Consider the following 17,220-nt stretch of genomic DNA (forward strand, 5'->3'; position numbering starts at 1 on the left):
TCAAACACCAGGATGCCTTGTGACAAGAAGAGTATGATGCTGATACCCAAAGATGATTTGCAAGGTCTGGTCAGAGTGATTTAACTGCAGAAAGGTATGTCTCATCTGCCTGAATGGAAATTTTCTTTTCCAAGGTTTATCCACCAACTTGTTTAAATGTGTTCTGTGACATTCACTTGGAACAAAAGGCCTTTCACTTGCAACAGTAAGTCTAGTGCTAGCTTGTCAACTGAAACTAGTCTGATACCTAAACAGAGCCAACCAGTTTCCTGTTTAGTGAACATATACCTGTTTTGATTCATGGATAATTAGAAACATTGAAATTAATATAAATTAATGGGTTTGAAAGTTTATTGGTATTCATTTATTTTTTGAATGCTAAAACTGAAAACCAGTTACTTTTGTTATTATTTGCATTCAACAGCATTTCAATTAGTTCCTCAACATTGTTGCTTAAACACATCTCAGGCATATTACCCACAGAAAGCAGGCATGATCTGAACATATATTTCAGATCATAGACAAAGTGACAAATCTATTTTCTCATAGTATTTGGAGAAAGGATGCATCTGCAGAACTGAACATAGATAATATTGAAATGCAAGATTTAATGCATTGCAATAGGTTAATTTCTTTAAGGAATACTGTGATATATGTATTTTAAGCATATTATCTGTGATTAACAGAATAGAAGTTGAAGTTGCTTTCACAACAGAGTTAACTTATGTATATGCAGGTCGTGGTTCAGTGTTTTCACATATATAGATAGTGTTTTTCTAATCAGGGTTACAATTTGTTGTGTGGACCCTAAGCATTATGTAGGTTTAGGATTTTCTTCAGTCAAGCTGTAAAGTTAAATTTTAGGTCAAGCATTTAATTGTAATTCATAAACATACTTCAGCAAGTCGTGAACCATAATGAGTTACTCCATCTATTTTATCTCAAAAAGCATCATTATGATTTCACTCTCATGATCACAGTACTGATTTAGTGAACAGTATAAAGCTCATAAAAGGCCAAAAATCCCCCCCAGTACTGAACTGGTGTTAAAAAGTCCTAAGAAAAAGACAAAAATTCTTCAAAACTGAAATAGACAAGCAAAAAAGACACTGTAAATATTTATGTTGCATACCTACAGTGTCCACATTCCGCTATTGTCACTAACTTAGTTATTTGCCATGTGCTTCAGTCAAGGAACAATGACACAATCTTCCTGGCACAAATCAAGGGTTTGTTATGTAGCAGAAATGGTACTTCTAACATTTTAATGTACAAATTGCATTCCTCTGGGAATTTCTGCAAGAAAAACCCTAGAGTAAGAATGCAGTAATTGTCAGAAACAGCATTTGTTCCTTGGCACAGCTAAAATAGGTCATTCAGTGTTATTTCTTGTTATGGTTTTATGTAAGACATTTATGGGATTTTAATAGATATGTCACTTTAAACACCATAAAACTCGTCAGTCACAAGATGTCACAAAATGGTGCAAGTGGGGAACTGCAAGTTTTTTCGCAATTGTATTTTATAGAAATTTGTAAGTTCAAGGCTTACTTCTATAATGTGACTCATGTTTCTATGTCCATCATACAGAAAAAAAGAAAACTTACTGGCATCACTTTTCCTTCTTCATCACAGACACACATTATCACTTCCACATTTCTCTGGGTTGTTTTATTGTATTTATCAAAATCTCCATACAGTAATGTAATATAAATGTCATTTCTTATATCTCCTAAAAAAGAAATGGAAAGGTTAAAAATCAATTAATATACTGTGAGAGCATAGTGTCAGCTGAAATTCACAAGAGTACCTCGTTGTCTGCAGTGAAAGAGATAAAAATGTCTGATTTTCCATCTGAACCTCAATTTTCATCTCTGTTATTCTTAGCTAAGAAAATACGATGGGACTTGAAACGAGCCAAATGGGAGTCCTCAAAGTGACTTAAAGCAATTCTCGGCCTGCACTGACACCTGCTGGTGCGGTGACGGATGATGCCATTACTGAATTTTTCCCCAAATACAGAGCTCTCTTTCTAGAGGGAGCTTCATATTTTAAGTTTCTCCTGTAGACAAATTAATTACTTCTTTTAAAAGAAGTAACAAGATTTGAATTGGAGGGTTGGGGCAGGAGGTGTTGTTTGGTTGGTTTTAGAAAAGGAGCACTGCAGACAGTGAGTGACTTTAATTGGAAAATATCTTACCATAAATCAAAAAAATTAAGCTATTATAAATGTACATGTTTATTATTATGAAAGGACAGCGGTAAGTTACAATAAAAATAAGGTTAATTTAAAACTCAAGTAAGCGTCCACCATAATCTACCTAGAAGATAAGAAAGCTATGTACAAGGAGCTGGGATTATCCCTCACAGTCTTGATTTTATTTTTTCTGGTTAAGTACTAGGAAATACCTTCCAAGGATTTCAGTATTTTTTATAAGCCTCTAATATTGGAACAAAATTTACCACAAAGAGTGAATTCTAAAGAGCCTCTGAGTTACCCACTACAGGAGTAAGTAAATAAAGCTGCAGCTGATGCTCATTAACCTAGGGAATAAAAAAAAAATCTGTTCCTATTACAGAACAAAGCACCTCCTACCTGGCATGATTATTTCAGGAAATCCTAGCTTTCTAGCAACAGCTGTGGTTCTGTCTACAAGGTGTGGATAGTCCTTCCTAGTTTGAATCACATCTCCAACAAGCATTTTCACAGTTACCCAGAGACCTATTTAGAGGGAAAAAAAAAAAAAAAATCACATTTATGGTAAGGAAAAAAATAAAATAAATAAAAAATCTCTTTTCAGATGATTGCCTCTTCTACCCACCAAAACAGTGATAAGAATTCACTTTCTCCACTTCCTTTAGCTGAAAGTAAAAGCTCCATAACACAAAACTGTAGCTACTAATTTAAATAGCTGCAAAGTTTCTGCAACAAACCCATGATTCTTCACTTCCAGCTTCAAAGCTGACCCACTTCCATGGTGGTGCTACAGTTCTAACATAACAGCCTTTCTCTAAAACGTAGACAATATAAAATAAAGTTCCACCAAAAGACCTTGTTGCTTTACTCTTAAAATCACCACCAACAAAAAAACCCCAACAAAAAAACACCACAAAAACCCCAACAAACTCCCCACCCAAACTATTTTACCTTGTCCACCACTGTCTCCTTTTGATGCTGTGACTTTGCTTAGGAGACTGTGTAAAAAGTCATTCTCTGCCACTACCCTGCAGGAGAAAAAACAATGTCTACTAGGAATTAAGCTTAAGTGTATACTGAAGTGCAAGAGATTAAGTCTATAACTTTAGAAATGGCATTTTGTGACAGACTGACAAGATGCAAGCTTATCATTTTGTAGGAACACACAACATGAATGCATTCACCAACACACCTGTCCAGTCCACACTGTCTGATAAACAGCCAAATGAACAAACTTCGAATTTTTTCCAGCTACTTTTGAAATTCTCACATAACAAATTCTCACATAACGAACGTGTTGGATCAGATTGTGAACAAATGAAATAACAAACCAGTGTGTCATACTTGTGTCCTTCATAATGAAATTTATTGTCCCTAGTACATAGCAGCAGTGCTATGCAGAATGCAAAACATGCTTCCAGTGAATACTGGCACCTATGCATTTGATCTGCGAGTATCACATTTTTAGGAAGCTGATCCAGCATTTCTTTTGAAGACAACTCAACTACTTCTTAACTGAAACCCAATTTTTACTCAGATTTTTCTCAAATTACTGTTGAGTATGTGTAACTAACTTGGGCTTTGTTAAGTAGAACATGGTACCAGCTATCTGAAGGAAAATATTCATAGGAATATACATTCATTTAACATGCTATATAACCCCTGTCAAGTCTTAAATGCCTTTTAAAATTATACTTAAATAATTAGCACTATTACAACATAAAATTATTAAAAGGAATTTTTTTTTTCTTGACACATTTCACAGATTGTTACAGCCAAAGCGATATAGAAATATATTTGTGCATATTAAAAAAGGTATCTATGACTGTCTTACGGGTGAAAGGGAATAAAATGCTGCTTTTCTTCATCACTTTCAGCTTTTCCTTTTATGATATCTGTAATATCCATAACTAAAAGAGTGAAAGAAAAATCATCAAAACACGTAATAGCATTGCAAAATATTTCCTATTATCTGTGAACAATGTGCATTCATGTTCTTGTGTCTACAAGGTAAATATAGATTTTTTTACTAGCAAGCAGTGTTGCCCAATCGAAGTATATTTGTGGGGCAGAACATTTAGCACAGAGTCCACACTACAAACACGAGGTTGTGTAAAGGCAGAATTACTCCAGACTAGTTTTGGTCTAATCCTGTGAATACAGGTATGAATGTATTGGTGGTGCTGTGGGGACATAAGTGTTGGTTTTATTTAATGTGTGAGGAATTCTATTATTATACCCTGGTACTGTGCTTTGGTTTGCATTGCATAGCAGTATAAATTATTATGAAAATAAATTCAAAAGCACATTTGTGACCTGAACTAAAACACTAATGTAGGTGCAGTCTTTATGGACTTAAAAAATTAAATGTGTGTCCTGTTAAAACCACCACAATATGGAAAATAATTGATCTAGCTATTTTGTGTTCTGGCATATCTTGGTAGCAATTCAACAGTCCAGGGTTGGCAAGTATCACTGGGGTCCTGCTTCATATATAGCACAGGAGACATCAGTTACCTGCCACCCCAAAAGGCCGCCTTAGTCCTTGTGTGTATTTCTTTGAGTTACTGTCTTTGAGATCCATCCTTCCAACTCGGACTATTTGACAAACTAAATAAATTTTGTCTCTGCTAAGGTCTTTATTTCCAAGATCCTAAGATACAAACAAAAAAGAATTGAAATATTACTTGGGGAAGAACCAAGTTGTGGAATTTAAACAGGACTACCAGTAATAAATTTAGGCTCAGTAATCAACAGGGAGGAAATAAAAAACAAACCAAACCACCACCACTGAGCCCACAGAAAGGATGAAAAACTTGACAGTTCAAAGTTTGAAGAAAATATAAGGTAGGATAAATAAAGAAAATAGTAGCAATCATGAGGTACAGTAGATTAAAAAAAAAAATCAAGTCTTCAGTAAATTTATGAGACAGCAAATTGATTTGAAGAAAGGCCACTGAAACATTGTCACTGCCTTAAAGCACTCAATGTCTGGTCATCTTGCTCTGTTTCTAAGATTACTTCTGCTTTCTTCTTCATCTTGCACAATTGTCAGGAGTTCTGATAGTGACCACAGAGAATAGACAATCTGATTTGCAAACATGAAGTAAGGTAAACTGGAAAACACTTACCGTGAACACCACTTTAAGATTGTTGAGCATATCAATTTCCTTTGGAAAGCCTCTACTCCCCCATCTCACCAAGTAGTTCTCACTGTTTTGAAGATAAACATTTTATTGTCATGTGATATAAAAATTCTTCCCTTTCACAATACATTAAAAACCACAGTACATAACAAAGATTGCATAACAGACAATAGTCTGTAGTGATTGATCTAATACCAAACTAAAAGACAAGAAGAATGCTATACAAAATACCATCAGTAAGTGTTGAAAAATGAACTTGAACATAAGACAGAATGGCACCTTTTTTGGAGGAAACATTACCATCATCAGTCTGTTTGATAGGAATACTCAACAGAATCTTAATCTGCCTTTGAATTTGTAAGTTACTCCTGCTTTGTCCCCTTCCCCCTGTTTTAGCACTTCACTCCAGTCACCATAACATTCCCCATCAAGAATAATCTAAGAATAATCTCCTAACTTTGAAGTGGTCTCTAAAATTCTGAAATGTTCAGTCCAGGAATTATGTATCAAAATATTTTGTATCACTTACCCTAGAATTCTTTAGTAGCCACAAAGAACTAGATCTGTCCACACTTCCCTTTCCTGTTTTGTTTTGGTTTTTTCCCCCTTCCTTTTATTTTTATATTCTCTGCATTACTAATATGTTGGCAACTATTTTACTTCATTTTGGTTAGCTCCTTTTGCTGTTCTTCTGCAATAAATAAAAAGAAAGCTTACCTTATAATTGTTAATTTCTGTGGATCATATAGTGACATAAAGAGTTCTGCATCCTCTCCAATTCGGCAAACAAAATTCCGCACAAAGACGTATAGGCTGTGGGTGGGGGATGAAGACATTCGGGAGTACGATGCATAATCTGGTTGATCCTTTGACTACTCAGAAGGAGGAGAATCATTAGCTAGTTCCATGAATTCAAATGCTGGTCTCTACAAGCAGTTTCAGTTTTTATCTTATGCAACAGTTAATCTTGAAAAATCAGAAAATTTGGAAAAAAATACTTGTTTCCAGCAAATAAGCATTGCCCTCTATATTCTTCTGAAAGATATGCCTTAATAAACAGACATGACTAGTTTTTGACCATCTGCAATGCTTCACCAATGTATCAACATCCTTTTCTACTATGGAGCCAGGAAGTTATCAGGTTAGAAGGTGTAGAAGTGACGTAGGTATGGAAGAGCCCACCTTCCTCTCCAGAGCCTTCACTGTACACAAGGAGGTAAAAAGCTCAGACTGGGTTCTTCAAAACACTGCACCCAGACTAGAGAGTGCAAATAATGAAAAAGCTGGTGACAGAAATGCCTTCAATCAATCTTTCGCAGTACTTAGGGGACTTAGTATGACTAAGAGCTTCCTTTGGATGGGATTCTAAGCATATTATCCTTTCCAGGTAAGTGTCTCCTTTTAGAAATGAAACAAGGATTACTTTATGAATATTTCCAAGGAACACAATAGTTAAGCTGTTTCTCTTCCTTTCTCCCTTTACCTCCAAACACCTTCCTTTCTTGAAAATCTTGGATTTTCTTCATTAACTTCATTAGATTTAACTTCATTCAGGAGAACAGAGACAGGATAAGTTTCCCTCCTGTATATGAAGGTATTCAAAACCTTACCTCCAAAGAAAATGAGGCTGCTTTCAATGGAACTATTCTGAAAACTGTGCCTAAAAGATTTGCCAGTGGTTTTGCTATGCTGTAAGAACTTCAACCATTTTAGGAGAAGAGAGCAGGGAGCTGGACTCTATGATCCTCTTCCAGCTTGAGATATTCTATGATTTCCATATCTTAGAACAGTTCTTCAGCCACTGGGCAATTATATAAAGGGTGAAACATTATCATAACTTTTAAAGAGAAGATAAAATATCAAGCTGTCACTGCAGAGGCAGGCCTACAAGTCTGAAAGAGGTAATTTTTGAATACAGTAGGATATATCAGAAGGCCTACTACCCACATCATAATGGGGCTTCAGTATGCTAGGAACACTAGCAAAACAAAATACACCTCTTCGAAGAGGAGACAAAAAACATGCTGACATCAGGACACAGCTGAGCAGGTTCACTGTCTCAAAAATAGGCTCCTAATTTCTACCTACATCCCATTTTAACCCCCTAGAAACAGCTACTTAACATTTTATGGCTTAAAGCTCTTTTTATCTATTGTTTGGCTCTATTTTTAACACATCATAGTCTATTGCAGACTACCAAGTTTAATTTTCCTTATATTGTCAGTGAGGCTGCTGAGAACAACTCATAAGGTATTTTCCAGTGGTTTGTCATGGGCATTATTGAAGTGTCATGACAGCCCAACAATTTTTTTCAAGTGTTTTACTTGCTTTATTATTGTCCATTTTCTCATGAATGAAGAAAAGAACGCAAGTATCTTACAAGTCCCTGAACAGATTTAATATTGAAAAAAAGTCAAGGAAGTGCAGTCACCTTCTTTGCATTTCAAAAGATGAAATTTATGCACTCATCAGCTTTGCTTAAGCATGCTAACTTTTGGTGTCCACAAGGTTATGCTGAGTTCACCTCTTTAGTGAGCTTAAATTCTTAAACTCCATTGAACTAAATAACAAGCAGCAACACATAGCAAACAACTAGTATTTTCACAAGATCTTCTAAAAAAGAGTTTTAGTTAGTCATAGCTTGCAGCCTGAACTCCAAGTATGTAACTATCAGTATGTGAATCAGCTTTTTGAGTAGCCCACAGATGGAATCAGGTGATGTATTTCTATGTAGGAATCCAAGAATGGAATTAGAACCAGCTTTAGACACAAGGTTTCAGCCTAGCCCACAGCCTGACTCCAGCGCACAGATGCAACTAACTCAATTTGAGGATTAGCCATATTTATAACACATGAATGTGAATCTACTCTTAGTTCAGTCAGAGGCAAAAGTATCCACCAGCTTTGATGGTAGAAGGTTACATCCTTCAACTGGTTTTTCATTTTTATTTTAGCAAAGGAAGCATTAGGTTTGGCCAGTCATTCCTACCATTTCCTCCTTAATTCGCTCAGTGATTTTATTAGTTGCTTCTTCATGTGCATGAAATAGGCTGATGACACTGGTTTTATCTGGATCCAAGATATTTCCATCTTCATCTCTAACTATTAGATCTAGCTCAAGTATCCTGTTAAAATAAAGAGCATAATGTCAGGGGTATTTCCTTCTATAAAAATAAAGGTTACAAATGAGCAGCTAGAAGGAGCTGCTTAAAGTTTAAATACGTGCAACAGTAACTGACTGAAGAAGAAAATTAACTAAACTCCACTATGTTGCTTTCAGGCTGTTGTACAGTATTTATCCATTTTAGGAATTTATAATAATGTCATCAAAGCATTTAAAGGCCTTTCACATAAAATAGATTCACCATATTCAATGACTTCAAGCTGTTTTCATCTCTTTTGCTTTTTAACGTATAACCTTTGTAATCAAGATGCATAGGTTTTTCCTGTTACCTTTTGCTTTTATGTTGCTCTCTTACTCTCCCAGCCCCATTACTTAACTAACTGCTATGCTCTGTTCTCCCTTGCTCTCATACAAGTCGTGCCTTTTTTCCTTCCACTCCTTTTTTCCCCTCAACATTCAAAACTCAAGTCTTACCTCCATACATCCTACATATTCTTGCCTATAGTATCATGGTGTCAGTTTCTCCAAGAGATACCCTTTCTTACTTATCCAAGATCTCACTCCTCCATCCCGCTCTAAAATTGCTCTACTTTGTGCCAGGCTGTACCTTTCACAATTTCTAAAATGTACTGCCTGCTCTTATGGCACTGAGAATATTGTTTGCAGCAGTCTGTATCAGGCTAGAAGCCGTCTTCATCACCTTACATAATTATCCACAACCTCTCCTGATTTGGTATTCAAGCTCGTCTCCCACAGTGACCCACTCAGCCTCCATTTTATTCCTTTTCTCCACAGTTTGGCAAGTTTCCTTCACACATCACAACTCAAACCCACACTCTTACGCACTTGCAAATACTGTCAAACTTGAACTTTCCTCTATACAATCCCAAACTGGTTTAAATATCCCCTCCATTCCTACTCCTCTAAAGGAAGAAGTTTACTGTCTCATAATCTGAAAAGAAGACAAGAGTGTGAAAACAAAGGTCTGAAAGCAAAAAAATGTTATTGTTGTCTGAATTGGAGTTGTCTGAATTGTTCTTTGATTGGAACATTTCAAAATAAAGTCTGTCTTGGAGGATCATTCAGCTCCACATAGTGCAGCAGGATACATGTATTCCCATAACATGTTCTGTAAGAATGCCATTTATGAGAAATCTGTGCACCAAATCACAGTGCACAAGTTTCATAACATCCTATGGTCACTCTTTGTGTCCAGCCACAGGTAACTGAAGACTTGCAACTACATACAGGCCTTCAAGCCACAATAACCACAGTCACTTGCAATAGCTAAATACAGTTAATAAACTGATTCCAATACCTATAGAACTAATGCTATGGAGATTTATCAAGCTCTCCTCCTTTATCAGATGGTGGAACACCACTTAACCCCACATACCCCCATTTTTGCCAAAAATGCATTGTGTTGCAGCGACTTTTCTTTAGCAAGAAGCAGACAAGGCATTTTGTCAAATAACTGTTCATTCCCTGGTAGTTTCACTTCTATTGTCAGAACCAGAGTTCTGCCTGGAAATTCCCTAGTAAATTGCCAGGTGAGAGAGGGTAGAGTGGTGGCACGGTGCCAGAACAAAGGCTCTGTACACTTCAGACTTCTCAGACTTTTTCTATTCATCTACCACACTGAGGTCTCTCAGCACCACTTTTGGAGCAGTAGCATAACACTACTAGAGGTAACATAACACTACTAGAGGTAGACTGAGTTTGTGAAGGGTGGGCAAGTTTTGAGTCCCCAGAAACACTGGTGTTATATGTATGTAAAGGCCAGTTATCCGACCTCAAATCTTGGCAATTGATAAGCTCATGTATCTATAATTAACAAATAAATTCATATTCTGAAAAAGTGATTTGCTATGAGAATCCTCAATATGGTATCTACTGTTATCACAGGAATAACAGGGAGTTTGAAAATGAAGATTCAATATGTCTACATCTCACATTAATGAGTTACAAAATTACAAACAGAAAAACTTTATCATCATCTCTGTTCTAGCTGGGTGCTTTAAAATAAACCATGTTTTCCAGAAGCAATGAAGGCCACTTACCTATTCCCATAGTCAATTTTGGAAGTGACTTTCTGTTTGAGTTCTTTGAGCTCATCTTTTGGCAAAGTGCCTGACAGAAGCTGTGACCTCCACTCCATTAAGTCATACATCATAGACTGCACCTGCTGGAAACGCTCTTTCCTATTTGTCTAAGATATAAAAGAAAACAATAGGTTTCAAGCTTCCAGTTGAAGTTAAATGTTGGTCTTGTAATTAAAGGATGTGTCATATTTAATGCTAAATGATTGCAGGAGTAAGAATTGTGCAGAATGTTGAGCCTGGCTTTCTGCCTTCTCTCATCCCATAAATTGTTAAGGACAGAATCTCCTCTGTGACTGTAAAGAAATGACATGAAATCTAAGCAGTTTGTATGGGTATAGGGAATTAAGTAATTTTTCTTTTATTTAATTGTGCTGCTTTAAAATTCATTAATTAAGTCTCATAAAGAGAAAACATTATAGAAGCAATTTACTTCTCTATGAAATACTGATAAGAGCATGCTGGGAGAAACAACAGTTATTGTGGTCTTAATACATGTAAGAGAAAAGTGAGAAAATGCATAGAAGTCCCTAAAGCAGTTCCAGTGTCATTCACTGAAACAAAAAAAGTTTTAACTGTTGACTTTAACAAGAGGAAGACAAAGTGACATGTTTCAGAAGGTACATTCATGAGGGAAAACTATACCATATTCAAAATTTCTTTGCCCCAACAAAGAAAAAGCAAAGTCCAATGGCTAGAATCCTGGAGCAGTCAGTGCAAGTTGTTGAAACAGGTTATCCATTAGAAGAGATGACTCAGGTACTAGAGAATTAACCATCTTTTGATGTTTTTCCAGTCAACACTGTAGCCTAAGTCTGATGGCCAAAAATTCATAAACAAGTCTCTGGAATTAGTAGGGGTTAATGTAGGGTTACAACATGTAAAATATCTAAAATATCTATCACCTCCCTCCCAGGTCGAGGGAGGTGATTCTGCCCCTCTACTCCGCTCTTTTAAGGCCCCAACCTGGAATACTGCGTCCAGTTCTGGAGCCCCCAACATAAGAAAGACATGGACCAGTTAGAACAAGTCCAGAGAAGGGCCACCAGGATGATCCGAGGGCTGGAGCACCTCTCCTATGAAGACAGGCTGAAAGAGTTGGGGCTGTTCAGCCTGAAAAAGAGAAGGCTCTGGGGAGATCTTATAGAGGCCTCCCAGTACCTGAAGGGGGCCTACAAGAAAGCTGGGGAAGGACTTTTCATAAGGACAACTAATGACAAAACAAGGGGAAATGGGTTTAAGCTGAAAGAGGGGAGGTTTAGATTAGATATTAGGAAGAAGTTCTTCACTGTGAGGGTGGTCAGACACTGGAACAGGTTGCCCAAGGAAGTTGTGGATGCCCCCTCCCTGGAAGTGTTGAAGGCCAGGCTGGATGAGGCTTTGAGCAACCTGGTCTAGTGGAAGGTGTCCCTGCTGATGGCAGGGGGATTGGAACTAGATGAACTTTAAGGTCCCTTCCAATCCAAACCATTCTATGATTCTATGATTCTATTATACAAATGTAAAAATTAGCCTTCTGTCCTTCAAATTCAAATTTTATCTCTCAGAGTCTTGTAGTTCAAGGACAGGTATAATATTATAAGAAAGATGTAGTCTCTGTATAATGGATAGAGGAAGCCTGCAAAAATATTTCAGGTCCAATTAAAATAAAAAGATAATTTTAAAAAGTCATTAATCAATCTACAGTTCTACACTACACTGTGGGCATTACAAACGTATGCAAAAGACCACCATGACTACAGGCTGCTTACTTAGAAGGAACACAGATGCAGTGGCCATTTTGACTAATACCTAATTCATTGCACTTGTATATATTGGTAAAAGGGCTCACAGGAAAAATTGTTTTCTTCAAAACATAAAAAAATATATTTTTCTTTAAGAAATATAAAATTAAGATATTGAAAGTAAAAAGACTGACTTCTTGAAATTGCCAAATGTTAATAGCTACGTGCTCCCAGTAACTCTTGCACAACTTTTGTTCTAGCATCCTAAGAACATGATGAATCTTTTTCAAATGCATCTTAGTTATGTTTGATACTTCTATCTTGAAACTTGTCAATTCTACAAAGAACAGTTATGAAAAATGTATCATGTACAGGATACTCAAGGTTGAAATTAAAGGTATAAAGTTACACCATTCCTCAGCAGTAAGTTAGCCTTTTAATTTTAAGCCATTGAAGAAAATGGTAACCATCTAAGCAGTGATGAAGTAATTTCTTAATCTTCCCAGATCCTGCCTTGCATCTAAGAAGATACACTGGTTTGAACAATATGCATAAACAGGACTAATTAACAAGCCACACATGGCATGTAAAAATGTCATACCACATAGAGCTGTTTCCAGATGCTTTCCCATTCCCAGAGAGTAGTGGTAACTTCTTGAACCAAAGGAATTTCAGCAGGTATTATATTTTCCGTATGCCTAGGAAAAAGAATAACATTTAAAACAATGAAAATAAAAGAGTGTCAGAGTTTCATGGGTTTATATTATAGTTACTCTGTTTAAGGCCTATAAATGCCTTAAAAGTCATCCTTTGGCAGACAAGATCCTTAATGTAATAAAACGGTTAATTCAATACCTTTTCTTTTCAACAGTAGCTTCCTTGATGTGGATGAAAGATTTAGGAAATATTCCCTGTTGAAGAAGGAGAAAAAAAAAAGCACAATCCACTTTTATTCTCCAAGAACATTTAAGTGATAAATGAGAGCTTTCTAAAACCCACTTCTCCTAAATTTTCTTCATAAAACTATGACTGTGAATGTAAACTGTCCTCTCCAAATTAACTGCTGCCTATCCAGTTTTCTGTCCATGCATGTTGACCTTGATGAAACACTTTAGCAATATTAAGAATTAGTTAAAAGGAAGTAGTTAGTTCTGGTAAATATTTTCCCTTTTTAGTTTTAGACTAAATTTGAATAAATTTAAATTAAAAAATTAAGTAGAATAAAAAGCAGTAGCATTTTGAGCCAAAAGAAATGTCAGCGTATATTTAAAACACAGTTACAGAATTGGACAGGATGGGAGGATAGTTAGCCATTCTCTCATATCCACCCTCAATTATTACAGAGCAACCAGCTGATAGTAACTACTTCAGGGCACTTCCGCTGAAATACTATGCTGTATCAGGAACTTACGGTGAACTGCCTTATCACTAGCCTGGCCTTTTAATTATCATAAATAATTATTAATTCCTCTGTCTTTTAGGATGTGCAGACATTGAGTAATGAAGTGAAATAATAAATCAATAATCTAATCTAAAATACAGTTTGAAAATAGACACAAATTAGACAAAAAGTAAGAGAAAGGAGAAATAGACAGCTTAAGACTGTTCTGATTTTTTCTGATGGCATATTCTCTGCCTACAACTGTCCCTCTGCTCCCCAGATATCCCTTTTTAAGTGGCTGTGAAGGTTTTATACATATGTTTTCCAGGCTAAAAAGAAGCAACTTCCACCAAACAGTTTTACTGTAATCTAGACATGAGTGTCTAACTTCAAATACCTTTATATTGCTGTTCCCTAAAAAATCTGATACTAAGAGCAAATTTCAAAAAATGTGTTTTTTTCTAAAAAAGTGCACTTGAAACTAAAAAGTAATTTTTTGCTACCTATCTTAGGAGTCGTTATATTCAGGGTAAAAAGTATTCATTTGTGGCTAGACATATATTTAAAAATTCAAGCCTGATGGGAGTTGTTCAGATTGAATGTATCCTAAAGAATCCTTTGGAAAAAGTGCAGAAACAGACACATCCAGCAGTAAAAAAACTCAAAAGTTATTTTGACTGATGTGTTCATCAGTCTGTTAACCTGAAGTAATTTTTTCATCCTTGATCTGCTTCTCACAGTCCTTACTTCTAATATTTACTAACATTGTCCAGGACAAATGCTGATCATTTTATTCATCTTGAAAGGGAAGAGAATGGAGATAGCTGACTTCAGAGATCAGAATAGAACCACCTGATAAGAGGTACTAAAAAACCCACTTCATGGGTTAAAAATAATCTCATAGGAGTGAATAGTGTGATCTTACCTCTGATCCTTTGTGTCTTACTAGATAACCCTTGTACCAATCTAAAAGTAAGAAACAATGCACTTAGTATGACAGAACATATGCATAAAAAGCATATAATAAAGTCATGGGTTTTGTTTCATATAAGAACTATCTAGCATAGGATGTTTAAAAATTAATAGTTACTATAAAAATACATAGATGAAAGTAAAGTGATTATCGGCAATATAATAGTACAATTTTATGGTCTGCTTTGGAGTCTTGCATGGTAAGTACACGTAACCTTACACAGAATTTAACACCCCCACAGTCACATTAAAAAAGCTAAGAAAAGCAGGACCCAACTTGAATAAGCAGCTTCCTAGCGTAAAGTTCAAGTTAAAACCTCAAGAAAATGAAGGGCTATTATGGGCCTCCTGCTCCATTCATAACTAGAAACTCCTTCTGAAAGAACAGAGTGCAGTATTACAGTCGTGGCAATTAAAATGCTAATTCAGACTTTGTTCCAGCTATGCCCCAGTAAAGTCACAATAACTTTCTACAAAGAAAAAAAATGAAGAGCTCAACCTTACTAAATTACAGCAGAAGCCACATCCACTGTGCACACATTACATAATGAAACATTACCTGTTGAATACTTCTTGTATTTGACCCCAAAGAAAGCATTTTATGGCTAAAAGCATACATTTTCTGACTATAATTTCATGAACAGATATTATCTCTTTCCTATCACCTTTCTCTCTCACCATTTCTAACATAGCACAGGTATTTCCTCCATGCAACCAAAGCATACAAAAAAATAAATCCCAGACCCCAAACAGTACCATGAGAAAGGCAATGTTAAAAGTCACAGGAGAATCAGTGACCTCAAAGACAGATTCCGGACAGATTTTTTTCAGGTTTTTCAGCACTGGGATTTTTTTTTCCAGTGTCTTCTCAGAAATAAAATTCAGATTTAGCTTCTAAAACTGAATTATTTGCACAGTCTCCAATTTACAACCAAGTGTGTAAAATCTATTTCATCTCATTTGATGTGACTGCGCACGTATGCTCTGTGCATATAACTTGTGCATGCAAAACAAATTAAAATAGCACATAAAATAAACACAGGAAAAAAACTCTTACTGTTGGTTACTCTTCAGCTGCAGCTAGCAGCGTATTTTTAAGATATTTGATAAAAGATTAACTTCCTCACTTCCACGATACAAAAGATTCTACATCTTCATTGACAAATGTATTTCATAAAACAAGCTATCTGTTAAGGGCATAGGATTCAGAGAACACTTTTAGATAGAAAATAAACCCCACCCCTCCCCAAAGATCACAACTCAACTTGCTATGTTGGGCTGACAACCTGAGAACAAATGTACCATGGGAGCCATAAACCTGAAATGCTGTTTCTGCAGTTAACAGGGGCAATACAGGGATGAGGTTTCTGGTTTGCCAATGTGTTTTTTCTTAGCCAAAATATTTAGAATGGAGGCTTAAAGAATTATGCAGACCTTTCATATTTTAGGAGAGGACATGAATCATTACTCATGACTTAGAGATGCATCTGTTGACTAATAGTCTAATGAGTGACATGAATATTTTCACTTATGCTTAGAGATATTAAATTTCTCCTACAAACAGAAGAAAAAAAAATGTTTCTGTGCTCCAAAACATAGGAAGTATGGTTTCTCAGATGCTTTTCTATTATGTACTTGGTTGTTTCCATGCAAAACAACCTAGAGCTCTATGAAGGGGAATGGGCAGGGCTTGAACAACTTCAGATTCTTTGCAGCCTTATGACCGCAACATGCAAAGAGTCTTTCAACACTGAGCTGTCTCTATGACTGCATAATGCAGCAGCTGGCCTTTCTCTTTAACATAACTACAGTTAATAAGATACAACTGACATTGGAAGTAGGTTGAAGAAGATAATTTTACAATATATTTTCAAAGGTTGAAGCACTTTATATATTTTTTTTAAACTCCTACCTGGTCAAGAACATCACTGCAGATGGAAAATAAATTACTTTTGCAATTACATTTACAAATACCTAACTGTTGAGTTAGTAATAATAATTACAAGAGCATCTGAGCTTCTGAAAGGCCTTTAACACGGTTCTCCACAACATCCTTCTTCCTAAATTGGAGAGATACAGATTTGCTGGGCGGACTGTTCAGTGGATGTGGGATTGGTTGGATGGTCACATCCAGAGGCTAGTGGTCAACAGCTCAATGTCCAGATGGTGATTGGTGATAAGTGGTGTCCCTCAGGGGTCTGTATTGGGACCAGTACTATTTAATATCTTCATCAATGACAGATGATGGGATTGAGTGCACCCTCAGCGAGTTCTCTGATGACACCAAGCTGATTGGTGCAGTTGACACGCCTGAGGGACGGGATGCCATCCAGAGGGAATTGGACAAGCTCAAGAAGCAAGCCCATGTGAACCTCATGGGATTCAATAAGGCCAAGTGCAAGATCTGCACCTGGGTCAGGGCAATCCCCAGGTGGGGGATCAATACAGGCTGGAGGATGAAGGGACTGAGAGCAGCACTGAGGAAAAGGACTTAGGGGTACTGGTGGATGAAAGCATGGACATGAGCCAGCAATACACGCAGCCCAGAACACCAACCATATCCTGGGCTGCATCAAG

At 36.4% G+C, this 17,220-nt stretch overlaps 1 protein-coding gene across 1 annotated transcript in view; it reads right to left on the reverse strand.

Annotated features, from left to right (window-relative positions):
* DOCK2 (dedicator of cytokinesis 2) overlaps positions 1-17,220 on the reverse strand; it is a 111,119-nt gene that overhangs the window by 83,162 nt on the left and 10,737 nt on the right. Inside the window, exons 3-14 of the mRNA XM_010171727.1 lie at positions 14,597-14,637; positions 13,146-13,201; positions 12,892-12,988; positions 10,528-10,676; positions 8,333-8,468; positions 6,061-6,215; positions 5,329-5,410; positions 4,715-4,850; positions 4,032-4,107; positions 3,149-3,225; positions 2,597-2,722; positions 1,608-1,732 (exon numbers count right to left, since the gene is read on the reverse strand). Of these exons, the coding sequence (XP_010170029.1) occupies positions 1,608-1,732; positions 2,597-2,722; positions 3,149-3,225; positions 4,032-4,107; positions 4,715-4,850; positions 5,329-5,410; positions 6,061-6,215; positions 8,333-8,468; positions 10,528-10,676; positions 12,892-12,988; positions 13,146-13,201; positions 14,597-14,637 (1,256 nt within the window). The remainder of the gene's footprint in view (positions 1-1,607; positions 1,733-2,596; positions 2,723-3,148; positions 3,226-4,031; positions 4,108-4,714; positions 4,851-5,328; positions 5,411-6,060; positions 6,216-8,332; positions 8,469-10,527; positions 10,677-12,891; positions 12,989-13,145; positions 13,202-14,596; positions 14,638-17,220) is intronic.

The sequence above is a fragment of the Antrostomus carolinensis genome, unplaced genomic scaffold (assembly GCF_000700745.2).
Source record: "Antrostomus carolinensis isolate BGI_N321 unplaced genomic scaffold, ASM70074v2 scaffold16907, whole genome shotgun sequence".
Classification (NCBI taxonomy): domain Eukaryota; kingdom Metazoa; phylum Chordata; class Aves; order Caprimulgiformes; family Caprimulgidae; genus Antrostomus; species Antrostomus carolinensis.